Source organism: Neophocaena asiaeorientalis, unplaced genomic scaffold (assembly GCF_003031525.2).
Source record: "Neophocaena asiaeorientalis asiaeorientalis breed wild unplaced genomic scaffold, Neophocaena_asiaeorientalis_V1.1 scaffold23, whole genome shotgun sequence".
In the NCBI taxonomy this organism is placed as follows: Eukaryota; Metazoa; Chordata; class Mammalia; order Artiodactyla; family Phocoenidae; genus Neophocaena; species Neophocaena asiaeorientalis.
This window is the reverse complement of record NW_020175047.1, coordinates 1947873-1972416: the sequence shown is the minus strand read 5'-3', so window position 1 is coordinate 1972416 and position 24544 is coordinate 1947873. Positions and strand designations below refer to the sequence as shown.

The 24544-nt window shown below is 41.2% G+C and overlaps 1 protein-coding gene and 1 pseudogene across 2 annotated transcripts in view; both read left to right on the top strand.

Moving 5' to 3' along the window:
* Positions 1–19352, top strand: part of DLG2 (discs large MAGUK scaffold protein 2) — a 783758-nt gene extending 764406 nt beyond the window's left edge. For both annotated transcript variants that reach the window (XM_024763574.1, XM_024763575.1), the window contains 6 exons: positions 4588–4638; positions 6001–6102; positions 10003–10175; positions 12231–12340; positions 17340–17431; positions 19165–19352. In XM_024763574.1, the coding sequence (XP_024619342.1) occupies positions 4588–4638; positions 6001–6102; positions 10003–10175; positions 12231–12340; positions 17340–17431; positions 19165–19271 (635 nt within the window). In that variant the 3' untranslated portion in view covers positions 19272–19352. The remainder of the gene's footprint in view (positions 1–4587; positions 4639–6000; positions 6103–10002; positions 10176–12230; positions 12341–17339; positions 17432–19164) is intronic.
* Positions 19353–21793: 2441 nt separating this feature from the next.
* On the top strand, positions 21794–22800 carry LOC112412099 (uncharacterized; annotated as a pseudogene).
* Positions 22801–24544: the final 1744 nt, after the last annotated feature.

The window sequence follows — 24544 nt, the reverse complement described above, 5'->3', positions numbered from 1 at the left end:
AGGGACAAAATGGCTAAAATAATAGTCAGTGGTTAGAAAGAAGAGCCCAGGCCCGTGTGTTTCACAGCTCCAGAGGGCACCATTCACACTGCATTCTGGAGTTACAGATTGTGCCAACCTTACTTGAAAGCCTCATTTATTTTCTGAGATACACACACATACACATGAATTTACACTAACCTCAGTTTCTAATAAGTAGCTCAGACCTTTGCTGCACCATCTCAAGAATTATAGAATAATTATTTTTTCCGAAGTCCAAGTATATTGAGCACCAGCTAAAATGCAGTTAGTTACAATGCACATTGTCTAATTATGCAAGATGCCATCTCAAACCTTGCAAATCTCTACAAGCTGAAGACCTGCCTTCCTTAAAGCCCAGTGAAGCTCTTTATGTCATTATGGGTATGGGGGAGCTGATGATTATCCTCCTAACCCATTGGTACTCATCAGTTAAGTAGGATTTTCAAAACAAGGATCTTGAAGAAATGATCTGAGTGAAATTGAGATACTGAAGTGAGGAGACCCCAGACTTTCCCTCTGGAATCAGTCAAAATGGTGCCCGTATTCGTCTCCTTTCTCCACTCTTCTCAAGTTTTGCCCTTATATTTCCTCTAGTTCTTTAGTCCTTACAAAGCAATTTTATTACATCTATTATTATCTCATTTGATTTCTGCAACAAAATTATGAGATATACCTTATATTAATACCCCGTTTTACAGATGAGGAAGCTGAAGTTCCAAAGAGCACTACACCTCACTAATATGATGGCACTGCAGGTCCAGTCAGGATAGTTTAATTCTGAAACTTACACATTTCCACTCTTCCCTATAGTTCGTAATCCAAGCCTCTTCATGTTTTATCTAGTACATTTCAACCATTTCATACTACCTATCAAGTTAATACAAGCAGCAATATTTATATAGCAATAACTATGTACTAAGCCTGATTTTCAGGGCACTGTGTATAGTAACAGATATTCTGAAGATCCTTTGAAGACACTGAATCACTAATTCACCATGGGACCTTGAAGAAATCCCTGAACGTTTTTGAACCTCAGTTCTCTCCTATGTAAAATGACTAGCTTGGATTAGAACAGAGATATAAGAAACAGATTTTAATCAAGATTGCCCTTTGACCAACTGGTAGTAGCTGCCTGAAGAATCGTATTGAAAAGTATTGAGACCAAGTGAGGCTCAGCAGTAATTCGGGCAATGATAGATTTGTGATGCATGTCGAGCGTTCAGAAGGGGGAGTGACGTCATCATGTGCTACAGACTTTCCATCTGTAAACCACATGAACTCCAAACCCTTTCTCATCACTAACATTCTGTGGCTCTAGGAACCCAGTTAATTCTTCATAAGTTATCCAGTGCAGACACTAAACACTACATTTAGAACATTTAATGTCCTGCCACTGGTCTTCACTTCCCTCCTTTCTCTTTTCTAGTTTTGAAAAAGTTCTAAAAAAGAACAACTTGTTTTTCCTTATCATGAGGGCATATTTGGGTCTTACTCCAAATCCCTCTTACTGTGACTTGCTTCCAGTTTAAAGATGGTGTTCGTGGAGTTGGTTACAACGGTGTCTGCCAAGTCTCTGCCAACCACAGGCGTCCACCCCCAGTACTGTGCCGCTCTCCCCTTTCCAGCCATGCAGTTGCCAAAACAAGACCAAGTAATTGTTCATACCCTTGTGTCGGCTGTTATTTCTGAGTGCCGACACCTCCTGAGCAAAAGATAGAAAAACTACTAAGGATGACGATTTTATGGAGATGACACAGCAGCATTTAAAAAAAAAAAGAGTTGGCGTTTGCAGATGGAGCACCTTATGCCCTGTCTTTGACGCTGACCCAGGTTCAGCTCCTTTCTCTGCCACCCACCGTTTGTTCATTTGTAAGTTCTGCCCCTATATCCCAGCCTCCACAGAGAATTCTACATCTCTGGCCTTTTTGAGACAGTGCCATATACTCAACAAGGAGTCAAAAAAGGTGTAGTTTTGAATGTTGACTCTACTACTTACTAACTGAGGAAACAGGCCCCGTCTCTGAGCTTCAGCTTCTTCATCTGTAAGGTGGAGATCATCAGAGCACCTACCTCAAAATAAATGGCTGTGAAAAATAGGAGGCAATGGCTGTGAAAGCCTTTTATAGCCTGTAAAGTGCTATGCAGACATGAATTATCTTTCATTGCTGTGGCTTTTTTATTTCTCCCCCTCTACTCTCCCTCCCACTACCCCTAGGGCTTTTCATTCTTGAACATGAAAGTGAAAATTGGTTTCAGGTGCAGAGTTCACAGTTGTTATGTAATACCAGCTGCCATAGCATCCCTGCAGGCTTCCTTACATAGTGCCTGATTGTCACAGGGTCTTCAAAATTGGGATGGGCCTTGACATAAGGGATGCTGTCACTGCTGTCTGCCAGTCTTACTGCTCGGAACAAGAACCAGTGCTTTCTGTAGGTTAGAAGTAAACCAAAAAGCAATGGATAAATGAAGAACTACAGAACTCTGTTCTAACAAAGTCGATCAAAGCTATGTTGTTTTGTCCTAGTTTTCTGAATCACACATTGTAGTTACTGACACCAAATATTTTATTTAAGGTTTGCCTTTAGAATGTCCCATCAGAATGATTTGCAAGGCCATTGTAAAGAGATTCCCATGGGAACACGAGGTGTTCTATTTATTTAGAGAAAACCACACTTCCCAAAATGAAAGCATATAGACAGAAACACAAAGTAGAACCTGTCTTTGGCTTCTTTTCTCATCCTGTCTCCTACCACTAGAATTAGAATGCAAATTCATTGTCCTCTTTCTTTATGTTAAGTACTGGGGACACAGTGGTGACTGTGGTATGGGATTCCCAGTCTGGTGCAGAGGCATAAGTATCACCTGATGTTTAAAACCTCTGTTATCTATCCCATGGTCAGGATTCTCCTGCCACATATTATTCGTTCCCTGGAGATTTCTCTGGACGTTAGTCTAACATTGCAGTGTTAGTCTACCATGCTTCTGTCTCTAGAGCTATGCTTTTTTCCCCAACTGTTTTTACACTCATCCTCTGAATTCCTATGACCTCTGCATATCTCAGCCTTTACATAACTAGAGCTTAGCAATCAATCACCTTTATTATTTTTTGGCCCAGCCTCTGTAAATTTTAGTCGTTTCGTTTTTTTTTTAAAGGGAATCACTTTTTCCTGAATAATAAAAAAAAAAAAGTCATGAATCTGATTCCTCACATACCAAACCCCTGCCCTGATGTGGGAAGGTCCCCTGAACACTTCTGGAGCAGCCATGAGTAGGTTCCACTTAGAAGAAGCACCAATGCCTATTCTCCGTGACTTTAGGAAGTAGCCTAGTGGTGCCATTCTAAGAGTGGACCCTGCTTGAGGTAAGATGTGGCATAGGCCTGGGGCCATTTCTCACACTTGAAAAAGTGACACCCTCACTACCCTCCCCACCCCCACCCCAGGGAAGACAGCTGTAATTCACAGCTTTACCCATATATCGCTTTCCCAAAATCAGTTGTCATTATCAAAACTGTCTGTAATACTAACTCCTTTTATGAAATTAACTCACCCGAGGCTGAGACTTCTGAAGCACATGGCTTTGACAGACTGTGAGTGTGTTTCAGGGGCTATGAGGAGATAAAGCAGTGAGACTCATTGCCCTTTGGTTTCAGGAAACAGTACCTCATATTACACTCCTCCTCTATAGAAAAGCATACAAAAAGCCCTTTTCAACAGCCCTGAACAATTTCCCCACCAAAAGATAGTTGGTCCTGGGCCTATGCAAATAAAAGAATAGAGCCTTCGGGGTTTGCAGCTGAATCAGACTAATCTCGTGCCTAGTTCATCAACTGGGCAAAATAGATGAAACCAATTTACTTTTCATGGTTATGTGTTGACTTGAGGCTCATCGTGAATCAGAAGGCTTATAGCAAATGACACTGGAGGGGGCCGACCCTTATGCTACCTTGTCTTCCTTACTTCTCTTTTCAAAGTTTCAAGGCTAGATTTAGCAGCAATTAGAACCAGTGATATAGGGTCCTCCTCAATTTTTTTATCTTCTTAATTGACCCAGCGTTTTCTTGATGAATTAACAGTAAAATCCTCCGAGCCCTGTAGTGTGTGCTGATGAAGTTTTTGTCTCGTAAATGAAACAAGCAGACATTTGCTTTTGAATGTTCTTCTTTGGGAAATAAAATGGAAGATGAAATAAAAGGTCCAGAAATGCTGGTAGTGTAGCAGTAAACTATTGGAAGGACCCTCTCCTTGAACTCAGTGGGTTCCTTTTAAGTAGGAATGCTGGATATGAGGCCATAGTGCTGCATTTCTCAGTGTCAGACGGAAGGCGGTCTCTTAGACGGCCAGCCTCCAGTTGTTCCTTTGACTTATGACCTTCGATCACCTGACACTGTAATACTGCTAAACAGCTTTATGGGGGTGAAGGGATTTGGGGAATAGTTCAAGGAGGGAGAGAGCGGGGGAATTAACCCTGAAGTGGGTCTGTTTCCTGGGTTGCAGAGCAGGACTTGTAGCTGTGGTTTGTGATTGGTTGTTAGTCCACCGTAATTTTCCTTTTTTCTCTTCTCAGGGGGACAAGAAGACTTCATTCTTTCTTATGAGCCTGTCACGAGACAGGAAAGTAAGTTTCCTAGCATGCTTTGGTTCCTGATTGACACCATTACAGAAGGGAAAGAGTGAAGGACCAAGGAAATTAAACTCCTTAATAGTCAGCGGTTCCCAGGCCAGACCGTGCTCTCTCTTTGGCCCTGTGACCAAGCAAACAGCTTCCCTGCTGAATGTGGGCAATGACAGCTCCCAAGAGAATGGAACTGCCCTCCAGATGGGAGAGAGCACATCCAAATCATAAAGAGCCCCACCTGCAGGATCGATGCATAAAATCTCCATGCAGATTGACATCCACTCAGTATTAAGAAGGGCTTTTTAGGGCTTCCCTGGTGGTGCAGTGGTTGAGAGTCTGCCTGCCGATGCGGGGGACACGGGTTGGTGCCCCGGTCTGGGAAGATCCCACATGCCACGGAGCGGCTGGGCCCGTGAGCCATGGCCGCTGAGCCTGCGCGTCTGGAGCCTGTGCTCCACAATGGGAGAGGCCACAACAGTGAGAGGCCCGCGTACCGCAAAAAAAAGAAGGGCTTTTTAGCAGACCTGTTGTAAGGTATAAGCTACCTTCTAGGCTGCTCCGAAGCCTGGGAGGAATTTATACAGAGGATAATGGCATCAGAGGAGGAATTGTACCAAATGAACTTTAGAGTTCCTTGTAACCCCATGATTACAAAGGAATTGGGAAAATCCAAGCAGAGTATGGAGAGTATTTTGAGCTAAGGAAAAGAAATTATAAAAACATAAGGTGTGGGCTTCCCTGGTGGCACAGTGGTTGAGAGTCGCCTGCCGATGCAGGGGACACCGGTTCGTGCCCCGGTCTGGGAAGATCCCACATGCCGTGGAGCGGCTGGGCCCGTGAGCCATGGCCGCTGAGCCTGCGCGTCCGGAGCCTGTGGTCCGCAACGGGAGAGGCCCGCGTACCGCAAAAAAACCCCAAAAAACAAAACATAAGGTGTCATTACTGCAGATGATTACTTTTTAAAGCCATTGCCTAAACAATGGTCAAATAGCTACTTTTTCTCCCATTCAATTGACTAAATTCAGTAGTTGTTTTGACATTGTGTAGGCATAACTGTAGAGTAAGCAAAACCTCTCCAAATGTTTCTTTTCATTGACAGACACTGCAGTTGTTTTTCCCTGCAGAAAGTAGACTCAGCCAACACACTGGGTATTAAACATTCCAGAAAGTAGATAAATTCCAGAAAGTAGACTCAGCCAACACACTGTGTTAAACATCAATTTCCTTATGCAGGGCTATATGGGCAGTTTATCCACCGAAGTAATACCCTTACCAGTTCTTGGCGTTTGGCAGTTTTGCCTTAAGAGCACAGTGGTTTCCAAGTCTTTCTCCTCATCTGCATCTTCCTTTCCATTTCTGCAGTAAACTATACCCGGCCAGTGATTATCCTGGGCCCCATGAAGGATCGGATCAATGATGACTTGATATCTGAATTCCCTGACAAATTTGGCTCCTGTGTGCCTCGTAAGTATCTAAACAAAGCTTGTCTCCTTTTGAGATGATAAAATGTAATTCTGTTCCTCCAGTAGTCTCTCCAGTGATTCAGATACCATCAGTTACCTAGTTTCCAGGCATCTCATTTAATTTTCCCCACCGAACACGTTTCATCTACGCTGCCATGTGTTGTTCTCTATTTAGTGAGTAAATGATGTGGTCCCCTAGAGGGCAGGATGAATCCTTTCTTTGTATCTCCCATAGCATTTAAAATAGCATAGGTTTGTTTATTTTTAAAAAGGGACCTCCCTGGTGGTCCAGTGGTAATGAATCCGCCTTACGATGCAGGGGATGCGGGTTCCATCCCTGGTCAGGGAACTAAGATTCCACATGCCACGGGGCAACTAAGCCTGCGTGCCTCACCTAGAGCCCACGTGCCACAAACTACAGAGCCCACGCACCCTGGAGCCTGCGCACCACAACCAGAGAAGAGAAAAACCTGCAGGCCACAACTCGAGAGAAGCCCACGCAACTACAGCAAAGAGCCCACGCGCTGCAACGAAAGATCCTGCATGCTGCAGCTAAGACCCGATACAGCCAAAAATAAATAAATAAATAATATATATATTTTTTTAATAAATAAAATAGCATAGGATTATTGATAGGCATCGGTATGTTCTTATTGATTGATGGAAATGCCACTGAAGTATCTTTTCCCATAGAATAACATTACCGAACCAGGTTCACTGAGATGCCGAGGTTTGCAACAAAGAAAGGGTTAATTCACGAGGCAGCCAAGTGAGGAGACTGGAGAACGAATCTCAGACTCTCAGAATCTCAGACTCTCTGCCTCCTCGAAGGCGAGAAACGGGATATTTGTGGGACGAAGGAGCAGGGCGGTCTGAGGTGTGGGGAGCATGGGGAAGGATGATTGGAAATAAGAAAAAGGTGAGGTAAATGTCATTCTGTGCAGGTGCAAGTAAGCTACAGGCTTCCTCATGGCAAGCATGTTCAGAAAATCACAGCATTAGCATGTTCTGAGGGTGGAGTTTGGGACCCCCTGATGTCAGGTCACCAAGTGGACATTGGCACTTGCCCAGTTGGAGGGTCGGTGGTCTTAACCAGCTCAAGCTCGAACTGGACGCAGCTGACTCTGAGTTCCTGAAAAACAGCTCAGGCAAACACATCGTTTGGGTTGTGTGACGCTTGGAGGACCTGCAAGGTTTTTTTGTAACAACAAAGTGAGCTCAATCAGTGAAGGCAGGTTACAGGTTTAATGGATCTAACTGATGATCACCCTCAGTTACAAGAAAAGAGATCAGAAACAAAGCCATCTATTAAAATCACCTCAGGATGACTTAGGGCCGTGTGTCATTGCAAAACAAAATAGCCTTTCCCAAGTGTTTCACAGCCTCAGGAGTTGGGAAGATGCAGACAAGAAGGATTATAAAATTTTAACCCACTCTCCTGGCCACTGCAAACTTTAATCTGCTTTCTTGTCATTATGGACAATCATCAGGTCCCCTGGTCCCTCTGGTACACTCAGGGCTACATGCCTGTAAGAAGCTATCTGCTCTCCTTCCTCCCATTCGCCACCCACCCACTCACCACTTCCATCTCTACTCCCACTGTGTCACGTAAAAATACATAGAGGCCTTCTGTGTACATAGACAAACCCACCAGGGAATTTTAATTTATTAGATCATCGAGCTCTTAAATCTGATCTCAACAGATATTTCTTTCTCACTCTGCAGTTTTTAAGCTTTATGCTCTGAAGTGTCTTTTACATTTCAAGACTGCAAATGTCTCCTGGAATACAGAAGAATAGCAAGAATTGCATGTGTGCAGTACATGGGCAGGAGGGAACTAGGACGACTGTGCTATCTCATGAAACTGTTCCCAGCAAGGATTCTGGGAAGAGACCTTGTCACAGAGCATACCCTGAGAGAGACTCCAGATAGAAATGATCAGGTCAAACCCTAGGCCATTCGTCACAGCTCCCAGCTTGTTCCTCCACTTTTGAAAGAAAAAAAATCCTTTAACACCATTTTTACTTCCCCTCCACCTTGCATAGTCTCCTCTTTCTCTTTTTTTAATTAATAGCACTATTTTATGAAAATCAATACATGTTCATTGTACAAAACATGGAAAATGATAAAAAGTTAAACAAGAAAATAAAAATACAGAATCCCACAAGGTACCCAGAAGTAACATCACTGCTAATATTTTCATAGATTTCTACCTATTCTTTCTTTTCATGCATTTTCTCCCATGATTAGGCACATATTAGATAGATAGATAGATATTTTTTGCTTAATATCATTAAAATTTTATAACTTTTAAATGATTATTATATCATAATTAATACTTTCTCACTTATGGGTATTTTGGGTTTTCTCTACTTTTCAATATTACGAATTATAACTCAAATACAATTATAATTATGTGTTATAATTATTTATAATTTATAAATTAATGTAGTGAATATCTTTAAGGATAAAACTTCATCCTCGGACCGGGGCACAAACCTGCGTCCCCCGCATCGGCAGGCGGACTCTCAACCACTGCGCCACCAGGGAAGCCCCAAAGTTTTGATAAGTTTTAAAGATGGATTTCTAGGAAGAATATCTGGGTAAAAGATCAAAAATATTTTAACATTTTTTTAATGTTAAGGATAAATTATATTTAACCCAATATATCCAGAACAATACCATTTCAGTTGTAATCAGTATAAAAATTATTGAGGTATTTCATAATTTTTGGTAGTAAGTCTTGGAAATCCACTGTGTATTGTACATGTATGGACCAGCCCCATTTTAAGTGCTCTTGAATGGGGCTGCTGGTGACCACACTGAGCAATGCAGGTATAGAATGTGTCTTACTCCCTCCTGTATTCTTTGTTTTTAATACAATTTTTAAAGATTACTTTCCATTTACAGTTATTGCAAAATTATTGGCTATATTCCCAGTGTTGTACAATACATCCTTGAGCCTATCTTACACCCAGTAGTTTGTACCTCCCACCCCCTCACCCCTAATATTGCCCCTCCCCCCATAACCACTAGTTTGTTTTCTGTATCTGTGAGTTTGCTTCTTTTTCGTTACATTCACTAGTTTGTTGTATTTCTTAGATTCCACATATAAGTGATATCATGTGACGTTTATCTTAACTTTTTTTTTTTATTTATAACGTTAAATTATTTTCCCTTCTCTTCTTACCAAAAAGTTTAACCATTTCTATCTATGGTTAGAGTTGATGACTTTTAGTCCCTCCTTAACTGTGACCATCTCATTTTACATCTTTTTAAATCCCCGAATATATTTATACTGCATGTCCATTTTTTAATGAGACATTATTTTACTTCTTTGCTTGTCCCATAATCTTTTATCATGTGCTAGACATAGTGATGCTACATTATTGGGCATCTGGATTTTGTTATCTTCCTTTATAGAATATTACATTTTTGTTCTGGCAGGTAATAATTTGCTGACAAATCAGCTTCTTCCAGTTTTGACTTGGTTTTAGGGTTTGTGAAGGTGGATCTAGAGTAAGTCGAGAGTAACCTCATAACATGCGGCCCTTCTGGCGTCTCAACCAAATGCACAGTCTTCAGAGTCTCCTAGCACTACATGACCTCTAGACACTCCATTTGGAAATGAAAATGGAGTAAATGCGGAGTCCCTTCGTGTTGCTCTTAAGTATTACAGCCCAACACTGCCTGTTGTCTGATGCCTGAAAATATATTTCCATATATTTTATCTAGTTTTATAGTCTTTACAGTGGGAGGCTAAGCCTGGGACCTGCTACTATGTCATGGTCCTTCATATTACATATTTTTATATATCTATGCTGAGGGTGTAAAAATATGTGTATAAAGGAAGTTTATGAGTATAAAGTTACCTTATTTTCATCTTTTTTGTTTTATAAAGATACTACGAGGCCAAAGCGTGACTACGAGGTGGATGGCAGAGACTATCACTTTGTCATTTCCAGAGAACAGATGGAGAAAGACATCCAAGAGCACAAGTTTATAGAAGCTGGCCAGTACAATGACAACTTGTATGGAACCAGTGTGCAGTCTGTGAGATTTGTAGCAGAAAGGGTATGTTCCCCAATCATCTTACGTCTCCCCTGAAGAAGGTTCCCAGGTGGCAAACTGCATTTTTTTGGTCATTACTCTTTCCTGATTTCAGTTGTAAATTTTGATTAAATATTCCTTTTAAGACCTCTAAGCAGAGAATCCCTTTAGAGCAAGATCATTAATCTTTATTCTAATCTCAATAAAGACTGATCTGGCGGGGAGAGGAGGAAAGGGAGCTTATAAACCTAAAGGCAATTAACAGCTTGAAGCTTATGGAGATTCACTTTGTCCTTGACTCATTTATCTTTGGCCACAACATTGAATTTACTTTAAAAACTTTGTCACTCTTCTTTGTTGTTTAGATCAGGGTCCTCAATTCTTTTTGTTAGCAAGAGTTAACTTTTCATCTCCCTGAAAACTGGAGATCCTCCTGGTGGAGGGGTAGGTAGATGGGGAGGACTGCCTGGCCTGTTGCTGGCAGATATTTTAACTCAGAGGAGGTGTAGATGCTGTGATTCCCCTCCTCCTGATGATTTCAAGGGCGTGGAAATGAGAAGAACGTTCAAGAGAGAATAGGACAGGAAAGCACTTCAGTGTACCTTTAAGATCTGCCTAAGGAAAGATCCTAATCTCCTATGAACACAGAACCAATTTCATAGAAGAAAAAAAAGAGTTAAGAGGCAATCACATTTGTTGGATTGATTTGATTTGACACAACCTTTTCCCCTCCTTTTAATGTATTGGTTAAAAAGATTAAACAAGAAATGTTCCTGTCTGTCTGAGAATACAGTAAGAAGGTGGGTCTGCTTTCTTCTCTCTGGAAAGTTGGCTTCTTTGAGCTATATCATACTGTTTCGAATCAGCTTCCCGGATAATGGCATCTATTCTCGTAGACACAACCTTTGTTATAGCGAACTGTTCTGGCCAGTGAATAATCAAACTGCATTTAGACATTTCATTATAACTGCTGCATTTCACAGATAGCAAACTTGGAATTGATTTAAGTGGTAAAGGCTTGAGCCATCTTAGTGTGTTTCTCCTATAAAAGCTCAAGTACTCACTGGACTCTCTTCATTTTTACATGGATATTATGGATGAGTTTTTATCCCCTTTTATTGATTTAGGACTGTTTCTATTTGCATAGTATGCTTTTTCTCTTCTTTTGTAAAGCTCTTTAGCCTCGGGGCAATGAAGCCATTTCCCTCCAGGAGGCAGAGTATGATGTGAGGCAAATGTGTCTGTTTTTCCAGAAATACTTTATAAAGCAGCTCCTTGCTCTGAGCTCTCATTGCAGTGGAAAGCAAGTTAAATGAGGTGTGCTATAGTGTAACAGGGTTTTTATTTGTTAAGAAACAAGATATTTAGACACTATGCAAGCCTATCTCTCAACATTTAAGATAAAATATTTAAGGTAACTCTTTGTGTCTGTCCTTGCTTTATACTAGACTGAGCATATCGAAGGCAGGATACATATAAACACTCAGCAAATGTTTATGGGATTGTTCTAAACTCACATTACCATTCTTCCAGATTTAACGTTGGTCAGGGTGAGACAATAAGGTATCTATTTATTTCAACCAATAAGACTTGGGTTTGAGACTTTGGGCAAGTTAGTATTTTTAAGCCTTAGTCTTTTCTTCTGTAAAATGCAGTTGATAATATGTACCTCATAGGTAGGGAATTTCTTCTTTGACAATTTGGGAATTTCTTTTTGACAGTTGTTTTCAAATATGGTTTATGAGCGTTTCATGAGGGTGGACTCAGTCATATTACATATGGCTACACAGCTTCCTTGTGCAGAGCATCAGGTATTTATTTAAGGAAATAAAGTTAACTGAGATAACACAAGTAAATTATCTATCCCAGTGACAGACGCTTATATAAATTATTGCAAACATTTGGTTATAACCCTGTATATCAACTTTTGTTTATGCTTTGCAGTGATTCTTTTTCAAAATTTGAAATCCAGTATCTTTTACCTCCCTCTAAAACATACTTACTTTTTTTTTTTCCTTTTGGTTTGATTATGATCATTCTTCCTGGATTAACTCCATATTTTTCTTTTCTTTCTTCCAGGGCAAACACTGTATACTTGACGTATCAGGAAATGCTATCAAGCGGTTACAAGTTGCCCAGCTCTATCCCATTGCCATCTTCATTAAACCCAAGTCTCTGGAACCTCTGATGTAAGTGGAGGACAGCAGCGGCCTTCATCCAGCCCCCTGTTCCGTACGACAGAGCAAATTGTTAACAGCTCTTTGTCATAAATGCTTACAAATGGGAACTGCCATTGTTGATTTTTTTTTTTAAGAATTCCCTTTTTTAATGATAGGTGAAAGTTCTTTTGAACCACTGGAGACATAATGTCAATAATTCCTTAAAATGTCTTCACTAATGTTTCTTGATTTTTGTTTTCATTTCACAAGTTGTTTTTGTATGTGTGATATTTTCATTTTGTCTTGCAGTTTTGAAGGTAGGTTGGTTTGTTTTGTTTTTGTTTTATCTTGCTTTGCTTTCCAAATGATAGGAAGCAATCATCTTTAAATTATCTCTTACTTTGGAGAGCAGTTCCACTAGTAAATTTTTTTAAATGTGTGGGTTTTCATAGAGGGAGCAAACAATATTTTAGACTCTTTGCGTTGGCATTTCACGTTGTTATAGCATAGAATTCTCATGTTTCTTAATTAAAACCTCATGTTATGTAGACCGCTATCCTTAATAGGGCGTTTTCTCAGTGGCCTTTCAGTAAAACATCTACAAGCTTAACCAAAGGCTCCAGACCTGTGTACATTTATAAACAAGGGGAAAATGCATGACTTGGATTTTTTTGTTCTTTTTATCTTTAAGCGAATGTGTAAAATATCTTCCTGCAAAAATCAGTAAACAAAATGGGCAGATATTCATGATCTGGCTGTAAAGTAACAATATTTTTTGTGCCAATTTGATACAAATTGGTGGCATTATTTTGTAGACCACTCTCATACAAAAGTGACGCTGCAGTAGCCATAAAAGTAGCTGAGCAAAAAGGCTAAGAGCAGGGACTTGAAAATTAATCAGGCTAGGTTTGGTTCTTTCCTTTGCCACTGTTCAGTTATGTGAGCTCAGGCAATTTGCTTAACATCTGTAAGATTTAGTTCCTCACCTCTAAACTAAGCACATTGATGATGCAGACCTCATAGAGCTAGTGTCAAGGTTAAACAGCGTCTTGAATGTAGAGTTCTCCATATGGTCTTTGGCATATAATAAGCACTCACTAAATGGTAGCTATTATTACTATAAAAGATTTCAAGTTACTTTATTGTAAGAGAAATAAGACTATTTTATCATTACAAACCATGTAAACAGTGCCATTTCCAAGAGGCCACAAGAGATGGCACCAGTGTGTCCATTGTAAGAGCTTTGCCCAAATATGCCTCCATTTGGGCCTCAAGACATTAGAGCATTTGGCAGGGTTCAGAAGTGAACCACAAAGTACTAGAAAACAGTGTTTATGGAAAGACCAAAGACAGTGAAATCATTCATCCCAGAGGAGAAAGCAGTTACTTGTAGAGGATATCGACCAATTATTCGGTACCTTCTCTAGAAGGAAGAAGCGACAGTAGCTGGAATTGCAGTCTAAGAGAATTAAGTTAAATACATAGTCGATCTCTAGGGAAATTGCCAGAGCTATATCTTAAAATCAGAATAGACTCCCATAAATAAAAGATGGACAAACTTCTTACCAGGATGAAAAACTAAAGTCAGGAGGTCACTCTTAGTACCTTCTGCCCCATGAATTTAGGTATTAATACCTAAATTTGGTACTAATTAGGTACTAATACCTCTTTATATATCATAAAGAGCTTTGCCCACAGCTAGCACTGTGGAAAAATATGTGTTGAAGATAAAATAATGGTTGTTGATAGTATTATCCCTAATGGTACATATTAAATTCCTCCTCTTGTAAGCTACTGTGTTGGGCATTGAGCAAAGTGAATTAAACAACCGCACATTTCCTTAAGTAAAAGTGATTTATAATCTGAGAAGGGCCTCGTAAATGTTATTAGTACTGCTAACATTATATAATGCTAACATTAATAAGAAGAATAGAAATATGGCCCCCACCTCCTGGGAATAGCATCTTCAAGGCCCGTTTCAGAAATAGAAAAATAAGTTTTCACATCATAAACATGCAATGGGATAAGTGGCTTCCGGGGAAAGGGAGGCCTGAGGGAGAAACCGCAGCTGCACGTTTGGTTCAGTGCAACACTGGGGGATGTTCTCAGTAGGAGAAGGTCTACTGCTTTCCACAACTGTGAGATGCCTTGTTTAGTTTTGCCTTAGCGCCCTGTCACGGCCATGTATCATCAAGGAAAATCAAACCTGCTGAAGGCTGGACTCCACAATGAGATAGAGACTCTGACATCATTTGCTGCAGCCATATGCGTAGTGCCGTAACGGTGACATTCAAACCAATGTGATCTTATTAGGAAATGCTAGATGCTTACTTTCCAGCTCACTCTTTTTCTGAGGGTTTTACTTGAGGAGCAAAGCTGGCATGAATTGCCCATTCCTCAGGGAGGGGTGAAGGCTAGGTCACGTGGAACAAAAGCATGGCAGCTGTCACATTAGGCACTGATACATCATCACACACATTATTCCCAAGTGCATCATCCACATCAGACCACAGCACTTATCAGCACATACGCAGCTGACTCTTCAGAGGAGCATAAAATCAAGGGTGTGTACGAAAGAGGTGTTTTTTTACATTGTACCTGCCATGTGACTTCTATTCCCCACCACCATCCCATGGCGATAAGAAGCTTTCCTGTGGCTCCCCACACTTCCACCCCAATCTGCTTTTACCTTCTTGCTCCCATGATGGCCTGTGTTTACTTCTGTCTTCAGCTGTATCATAATTATGTTTGTCTAGCTCTCCAGTCATTCATTGTTTCATTTCTTCATTCACTTACTCATTCAGTAGGTTAAGTGTTGACTCAGCTCCATGCCACATGCTAGTGAACAAACCATGGTCTCTGCCCTCAAAGAACTAGCAGATTGGGCAGGGAGACAAAACAAGTTCATGTATTAGAGGATAAAATCCTAGATTCAGTATTGCTACAATAAATGCAAAGGGAATTCAGAGAAGACGGACAAGTATGGGCCAGGGAAGTCAAAGAAGAACCAGAACTACATGATTTCTTGACATCTGGTGCAAAACACTTTCTTTCTGTGAGAAGATACCTTGGTTTAGCCCAGCATCTCCTGCCACCCAAGAGTGACAGCCACTCAAAGCTTCTAGGGCTAGTGCTGTTTAGGAAGAGAATTATAGATACCATCCCTCAGCTGAAGATGGGTTTACTTCAACAACAAGACTTCAGGAAACTCCCACTTCTGTATATTGCAGCCTTCAACATCAAGTCCAGAATTGTGTTAGTGTCAGACTTCGGTTGTGTTTTGTGTTTTTCTAAATAAGGGCCTCTTTTGAAAGAAAGTCTTGGTATACTGGAAAGTCTATTTCACTAAAAATTGGTTTAAAAAAAAAAAAAAACTTTGAGTTCATACATCAAATTCACTCTTTTACCTTAGGCAAGTCCCTTTACTACTTCTGACCTCAGTTACTTGCTCTGAAAAAGGAATTAACCTGAGACTACATACCCATGACCCAGATGTCTGGCATCCTAAAGTGACATGCGAAGGCAGCAATGCCTTCAAAATTCTACCTGTACCTGCGATGCCTCCCGATGGACCAACCAAACTGTCTTTGCTCTTAGCTGAACTTTTATCAGTGCAGTCACACTGGTATTCTTATGATGATCAGAGGCAATGATTGTCAGTCTTTGATTAAGAAAAATGGGAAGATAAAATAATTCTTAATAAGTACAGTTTGGTTGGCAAAAAATATTAACACCTAGAGGACATGAGAGGATAAAGCTGACACTGGTTGTGAATCAATAGATGAGGTTATTCTCCCTTTTCCTCCCTCCTCAATTTGTCCTTGAGACTAGATTGGATTTAAATAATCTTACGATTGATAAAGCAGCACTAACATACAGTTAACGATACACCAGTGGTTGACAAGACTAACAGAAAGAAGGACAGAGAATGCCCAGCGTAATTCCTTTACAGCCTGTTCTTCTATCCGAACAAAAATAAGCAAAATAAGCATCGGAGATTCCTTCTTGCCAAGCTCCTCTCTCTGGCTCACTATTTGATATGACTTGCTTAGAGTCTGTTTGAAAATATTTTGGTCCCAGCGCTTTTGATTGTCCCATTCTCTCTGTATCTTTAATTCAAGCCATCTTTAGCAGCTCCTTGAAATTCCACTGATTATAAAAACAGAGGAAGTTCAGGGCTCTTGTTGCTATAGGCATGCCTCACTGTTTGCAGAAGTTGAGCCGCGCAAGCTACAGAATGCTTTTTCGGCCTGAAAGATACACACGCCTGAGGGGCCTGTCACATTTTCTATAATTCGTTGGAAGCACTGTCTCTTTCTCCACTCCACATGTCTCCTGCCCACATTGAAGATGAACAGCAGCCCTTGGGGAGGATGGGAGAGTCGAGAGATCAAAGCTTTCTGCGAGGTCAGGACCTGAGAACAGTCAAGTCTTGTTCTCTTAGATATAATGAGCTCTGAAATGCTGTGATGTGTCTTCCCTTCTCTCCGTCTCCTCTCCTCTCCTCCCTCTGGCCACCCTAGAAGATTGCGTTCAATTCTACATCCCATGTTTAAAAGAGGTTGAGAGAGATGAGGACAAAGTCTAAGGAAGGGTGGCCAGGAAGGTTAGGATTTGGAAATTATATCCAGTGAGAGAATAGATGAAGGAAGCAGGACAGTTTTTGCTGGAAGAGCGGAAGCCTCGAGGGACACATCAGCACTTGACTTAAAGACCCAAGGGCCTGACATGGAGGAAGGAAGTTTGGTCCTACTCTGCGGGGCTGCAGAGGACAGAACCAGTGACTGGAAATCATGACGGAACAGATCCTGCTTCAGTCCCATGTTGGGACCAAGAGACTGCCCTCCGAGAGAGTGAGCCCCCTGGGAGGGAGTCTTAGTGGCTGAAAATATTCCAGCAAAGAGGAATAGGAGGCTGCTGCTAAGATTACACTAGGCTTCCTGCAGGACTCATTTTCACCATGCATTGTAGTTTTTCAGGATTTGGTATGTTCCCTTTGTGTTCTAATAGCAAACTCTCATTTTCCCAGGGAGATGAATAAGCGTTTAACAGAGGAACAAGCCAAGAAAACCTATGACCGTGCAATTAAGCTAGAACAAGAATTTGGAGAATATTTTACAGGTAAAACTTCATTTACATTTGTGCTGTGAGAAAGGAGATAAATTGTCTGACATTTGGTATAGAGAGGGCTCTGGGCCTGGTGTACCTGGGCCCTAAGACCTTCCTGCTAAAAACCCCTTATTTCCTTGTACTTCCATTTGATGCAAAGCTCTGGTTTCTTTCTTCTCTGGATTCAGCTTCCAGGTTCCCACTGGCCCTACCCGAAACCGTGAGTGGTAGATGCCACTGAGCTACCTCCTGCTATTAAGGAGATTTTAAGCATTAATACCTCATTCAGCTTCTCTCCCTGAGATCATCAGAAAATTTGAAAAAGAAACTTTTAAGGCTCAAAATGTGTACCGTCCAAAGCAGTTACTCTTGGGAAGCAAGCCCAGGGCCTCTGTCCTTTGCTTCAGGGACCTATGGGTCTGTCTCCCCATTAGCAGCACTTGAAGAAAATGTTGAAACACTTTCTGTATTTCAATTAATTCCATGTCAAGTCTCAATGCAAAACTTTTTTTTTTTCTTTTTAAATATTTCCTTGGAAACATGAATTTGGGGGGATATTTTGTCCTGGGTATCACGTCCTGGGTTCTTTATCGTTAACATGCGTTCATGAAACACTGATCAAATCCAAAGAGCCATCAAACTTTATGGAATTTGCCTTACCACTGATGGTTTAAAAACAAGAACTTTCCTCCTGAGTTACCTTGCATGAAGTTTGGTGTTTTCTTTTTTCTCTCATTCAGAATATGAAAATGCCATGGGCTTAGCAGTTTGCAAATATGCTGAATTGGGTAAATCTTAAGTAAAATTTTGGTTAATAACAAAGATATGAGTTATATTTCATCTAAAAGAACATCCAAGATGTTCTTTTAAATCAAAACAATGTACATTTTGACCAGTGGTTTATATTCAGGGATAAAATATCATAATCAATACATTCTGAGGATTGTTTTTGCAGATCTAAACCATGTTTCAGTAACAGTTTATTTTTAAGCCCTAGTGTCATACAGATAGGACTGACGTGTTTGGGATATCTATCTACAAGATAGCTGCTGTTCAAAGGAGATAATAAAATGTATTTAAATCTACTGTAAGTGACTTGGTGTTTTAGGTAATACCCAGTTTGTTTGTTTCCTCCTATTTTTATGTTTTTTACAAGTAGTTGCCCATAAGGTATTCTCACTACAAACAGCCCTGTAAGGTAAAATCTCAATTTACCAGATTACTTGGAGAATGAATGGGGTTTTCTTTTAAAGGTTTTGGGGGTTGAGGAGATTAACTAAAGTTTCTTCTAAAATCTTTATTATTTCCTCTGTATCTAAAATATTTGAATTTCTGCCCCTTAGAAAATAAGTACAGTACGGAGAATATAAGTCTGGCTTTCTTTGATAACAGGGAGCTCTCAATCTGAAAACTGATCAATGCCTAGCTCAGTGCCTGGCCCAGAGTACACACCCATAAAATTTAAATAAATGAATGATTCATTGTGCAGAACTACAGAGCGACATGTAGAAAGTAGGAAGACCATGGTGCATTTATTACCAATCTAGGACGTGCCTTGTAAGGATTTTTAAAAATCATTGCTGTGACTTTGCTTAAGTGAATTTCTGCTTTTTCTTACTAATAAAAAGTAATATTAAGCTTCCTGATGAGTTTGTCACTCTTTGAGCTTCTGCTGCGAGATTGATGGTGGTTCTTCACCAGCCAGCGAGTGATTCCTAACTCCAGTGTGTTTGCTTTTGTTCTAGCTATTGTCCAAGGTGACACCTTAGAAGATATCTATAACCAATGCAAGCTTGTTATTGAAGAGCAATCTGGGCCTTTCATCTGGATTCCCTCAAAGGAGAAGTTATAAATTAGCCACTGCACCTCCAACAATGACAGAAGAGCATTTAGAAGAACAAAATATATATAATACACTACTTGGAGGCTTTTATGTTTCTGTTGCATTTATGTTTTTGCAGTCAATGTGAATTCTTATGAATGTACAACACAAACTGTGTGAAGCCATGAAGGAGAAGGAGGGGCCAAAGGGTGGGACAGAAAAGACAGTGCAGTACGTGGGAAGGCTTTGCTTTGCTCAGCGTGCCAGGGGTAGGGACGAACCTCTGACGGGCTTTGTGCCCAAGAGATGGGCAGCCTCCTCACCCAGCAGATGTCCAGAGCTGATTTAGCTGCTGAGCTCCCTGTGTTTTTTGCTTTAAAGAAAAGTTGCCAGCACTTGAACTTCACCAACCTTCCCATTACCCACATCTGTAATTGGTACACTTCGAATTTTATAACTATGCACCTCCTTTGATTTCTTAATAAGCAAAAGAAAGAACGAAGGGAAAAAAAGAAAGGAGTCCCTTTGGAGACGGCATAATATCAGGGAAGGATAAGCGTGTAGTTTCTTTTCCTGGCATCTGCAAAGACAAGCATTTCATAAAATTTGCGAGTGTGTGGAGGACTGACCTCACTGAGAGGAGGGGATTCCACCTGGGGTTAGCTTTATGATTGTTTATCGTCTATTTTGCCATTTATAAACTTAAAGAAGGCACTAAAGATGAGAGTAATTTATATAATAAAAAATATATTAAATGTATAGAAATGAATTTCTATAGGTTAAAGAAGTTTTGTGAAATATTTTGTAAAGATTAATTCATTGAAAGACTAAATGTATGCGCTACCTGCAGATGACCCGATTCGACAACAGAAAGCTGCACTCTCCCTTTTGTTGCCAATGATCCACTGAGAGCATCTGAGTTCCTTCTGAAGCCTGACAAAGACTTCTCCCTCACTTACCTCCCATGATCTCCCTTCCACATTAGTGACACACTCCCATGGAGCACATCCCTTAATGAGTTACCCTCATGAATATTTTTGGAGGACATTTGGTTAATGCATTTTTTTAAGCTGATGGCTTTCAGAGACAAACTCATGCAAATGATGTAAAGGGAAGTTTTTGCTTTTGCTTTTCTCTTGTTAAACAACCTGGGCCTGCCATGCAAATAGTTGAATAATGTTGTTCCTAGTTAACTTACATACAGTTCTTAAAGGATCATTTAGTGTTTTGGCCATCATGAATAATTAGGACTTTTTTTTTGTCTGTTTCACAAGTAACTGAGGGTTTTGTAATAGCCAGAGAAGGTATAGAGCCATGGAGAGATCTGCCCCAAAATGCACTATTTCTCTGAGGAAGAGAGAGAAGGGAAGCATCTGGTTGGGGGGGCGTGAGGGGTACAGACGTTTTTTTCTGTGTACCGGACAAAGAGATAGAACCATCAGGAAAGACCATTAATGACTTTGAGCTCAACCAACTGAACTGCCTTTCTTGGGGGATGCACCTGGACCAAGTTTATTTTTTAGCAATTATAATAATGATGATTTACAAAAAGAAACCTCCCGAAGCCTATATCCCACTTTAGAGCCATTGGTGACATCAGCATTGCTTGTGCCCAGGGCGTTTAGAGAGAGACTTTTCAGTGATCTCAATAACTACTCAACTCTGGGTTGTATACATGCCCAAACTAAGCCCCATCGCCTTATCTCTGGGGTACATCAGACCTGGCAGGGATTCTGCCACACTGTGCAGCAAACCAGCATGCAGGCTGCTATGGGAGAGCAAGAGACAGCCATCAGCAGTGATGGGGCTTCTTCACAGTAAACATCAGAGCTCAGAATGAGGGTCTCTTTCCAAAAGCAAGCATTATTCGTCTTACACTAAACTACCACTGTCTGCCCGGCTGCAGTCACCAAAACAAACACAAAAATGCAAAATCATGCATCTACCGATAGTCTTGAGGCTACCTTTACCAATGGAAGGGCTAGCAGTGCATTTTTCCCTCTGATGAAAGTGAAATATCCCAAGACTTCCTTGGAGCGCTCAAAATGTCAAAAATGTGTCCATGTCTGCAATTCGCCAGTTTCAGGTCAAGGCCTGCTTTCATCAGTCTTACTCCCAGAAGTTTTCTGCCACCAGAATGCCATTCCTGATCCCAGCTCGACTTTTAGGCCACCATGATGACTTCTTTGGTTTCTCAACTAAGCATGCAACCATTTATGTAAAGGACTGTCATTAATGAATAGATGTTTCCACGGGTCATGTGATGTGCTTTCCATTTAATCTTAAGTATTGCTGTGGCTGAGTACAATCAGATTGAACCCACCAACCCTTGGTTTTGTAGTAATATAATTATTTATTTTCCTAGTGTAGATGCTTCTGATTAGAATTGGCATTTGCACTGATTTTTTTATGTAGATTTATATAAATATATATATACATATATATTTGCTTGAAGAATCACCGAGCCAATCGGTGAGAGAGGGTCTTTTCCTGTAGAATTTACACCTCCATTTGTTGTGTTGTCTTGCGCTTCCCAATGTTGAGGTCTCTACGGCTCCAGTGAACCAGTGTGTTTTGCAGCAAATCTGACGACTTGTGTGGAAATGGCATGAAAGTTACCCAGATTACAACTGGTGCAAATGCACTTGGAGCCTGGGGCCAGACTGGTGCTAACACTGCAAACTTTGTCGAGAGCTCTCTCCAATCTGAAGGCTTGCTGGGGGCGCAACGTCACCTTCACATGCTGGGCCCTTTCGGAAAAGTGCCAGATCGTCTCACTGGTGCTATTTTTCATGCTCTGGTACAATGTGTAGCACCACGGGGGTCTCAGCTTTACCAAAATCAAAATCCCATTTGTCAGCTAATTGCAGGGGCATTTGTTTTTCTGCTCTCCTCCCACAGGATTTGTTGGCCACTTCTTTGCAGGCTTTTTCTCCCGGCTCCAAGCTTTTGGGTTCGCTCTGTTGAGCGCGCCCATCTTTACGAAGCCTGCACTCAGGTGCCTGTGAGCTGTCTTAGATCCTACTGCCGGCCCTTCAGGACTCCGAGCCAGGGAAAAGCTCCCCACTCCTATGGCTCTTGCCTCTTTTTTCTCCTCATTCTTCCCCTCTGCTCTTCCCCTCCTAGTTCTGTCTCATTCCAGCTCTCTTCTGTGTACCTCTCCTTTTATCCTTCCTTCCCGTCTTCTCTGAGTTGTTGGCTTTCTCCCGCATTCCTTCTTTTCTCCCTCCCCTTTGATCCCCAGTCTCTTTGTTTATCTCTCCTTTACTCTCAGTCTCTCCCCTTCCTCTTCCTCTTTCTCCACCTTTCCTGTCCTTTCTCTTCTCACATCTCTGATCATCTCCTCTCCCATAACCCACTCCTTAGTATTTCCGTCCTAAAAGGGCTCATGGCTGATTCAGACAGCAAGTCCATACACTGGACTAACGACACAAATTCTTTGGGTCACCGCCTCACCCAGGCAGCCCAGAAGGCAAAGCTGAGCCTGAATGAGGTCCTGCACTGGAGCCAGCTCCATCACACCTCACTGAGCCAGCCTGCACCGCTGCCCTGGCAGTGATGATGCATGTGCTCTGGGCCCTGCCGGCACCTGGGTGCCTCTGCCTGAAGCCTGGTCCAAAGTGAGCCTGCTCCCAGCACCATCCCATGGCTCTGAGGACACTTCCTTTCAATAAAGGCAGACTCTGGCCCCAACAATTATTCTGACACCAAACCTCTTCCTTCTCATGGAAGCCATGCCATCACCTTGGTTTGGAGAGAGACTTTTTCTCCATTCATAAGCTTTCTTTTTCCTATTTTCATGTGAAGCTCCCTCTGCTTTTCAGCTGGTGATTGCTCTGGTGAGATTGAATGGACTTGCTGGTGAAATTACATCTCTTTTTTCCTGTCTTGGTCCTGCCTAAATTCCTACAAAAATATTTAAGTCAAAGACTCAGGCTACTTCCTAAGTTTATCATAGTAATCTGTCACTCCTAAAGAGGACAAAAGGGGACATTTCCCTTAGAGTATGTGGAGTACCTCCCATGACAACTTATTTGAAAGAGGACTCCCTACAGAATTCTGTGGATATACATTTTACTTCTCTGTACGTATGGTATATGTGGTATGTCTATCATGTATACACATACTACATTGGGTACAAATGAATGTGGATGGAAACCCACACACACACTTTAGTCTGTAAATATCCTTCCTCACTGAAAACTGTGCTTTGGAAATCATTTCTTGTACAGCTGTGCAGTTTCTTGTAGCAGCTGAGGATAAACTAAGGTGAATGATTTAGACAAAGATCATCTAAAAGATAGACTACAGAAGCTCCCTAGCAACTCAGGAGGACAGACAACCAAATGACAAGGTTGACTCCCAATGAGATGGCAAACTTTTCTTCTCTCCTTTTTGAATCTGTGTTTCCTAAATGTGTCTTAACTTCTGAGTGCACCAGGCTGTATGCGTGAGATCCTTTCGATATGACAGTTTTGTGCTTCTCTCTGACAGGATGCTTCTCCATTGAGCTGTAGTGCCGGATGGGAGGGAGGGAAACATACTCCTTGCCTGGGCTGGAGTTTACAGAGACACTGCACAGCTTACACTCCTGTTAAGTGTAAATATTCGACACTTCCATTCCATTTGTGTAAAAAATAAAGCACACACGATTATAAAATCAAGATGTATATTTCATACTCAGTGTGTCTTTGCATATTTATTGCGTTTCCAGCTGTCAGCGGTGGCCCCCTTGTAAAAATGCTTGATAGAGTGTTTATAAACATGTCATGGTTTTATTATAAGATATAAAGATTAAAACATTTTATACTTTATAGCAAATTATTTTCTCCCAAAGCATAATTTGTCTTATTTCACGAAGAATAGAATCACTCATTTCTATTTTTATCAGACTTGTCTGATTTTAGAGCTGAAGTGTAGTTAGAGTAGATTTGCTCTGAGAAATACTGGCACTGCCTAGAGCAGCTGAAAGTGCTGCTTTTGAATATTTTAAAATATTTGATTGCCATCTTGCCTGCTTTTAATCAGGATTTTGCCATGGGTGAACAAGGTATTAAATGATAGGTTTTGGTGGGGGGGGGGGAGTTTATTTTTTTTATTTATTTTTGGCTCCGTTGGGTCTTCGTTGCTGCGCGCGGGCTTTCTCTAGTTGTAGCGAGCGAGGGCTATTCTTCATTGCGGTGCTCGGGCTTCTCATTGCGGTGGCTTCCGTTGTTGTGGAGCACAGGCTCTAGGCGTGCGGGCTCAGTAGTTGTGGCACGCGGTCTCAGTAGCTGTGGTTCGTGGGCTCTAGAGCCCAGGCT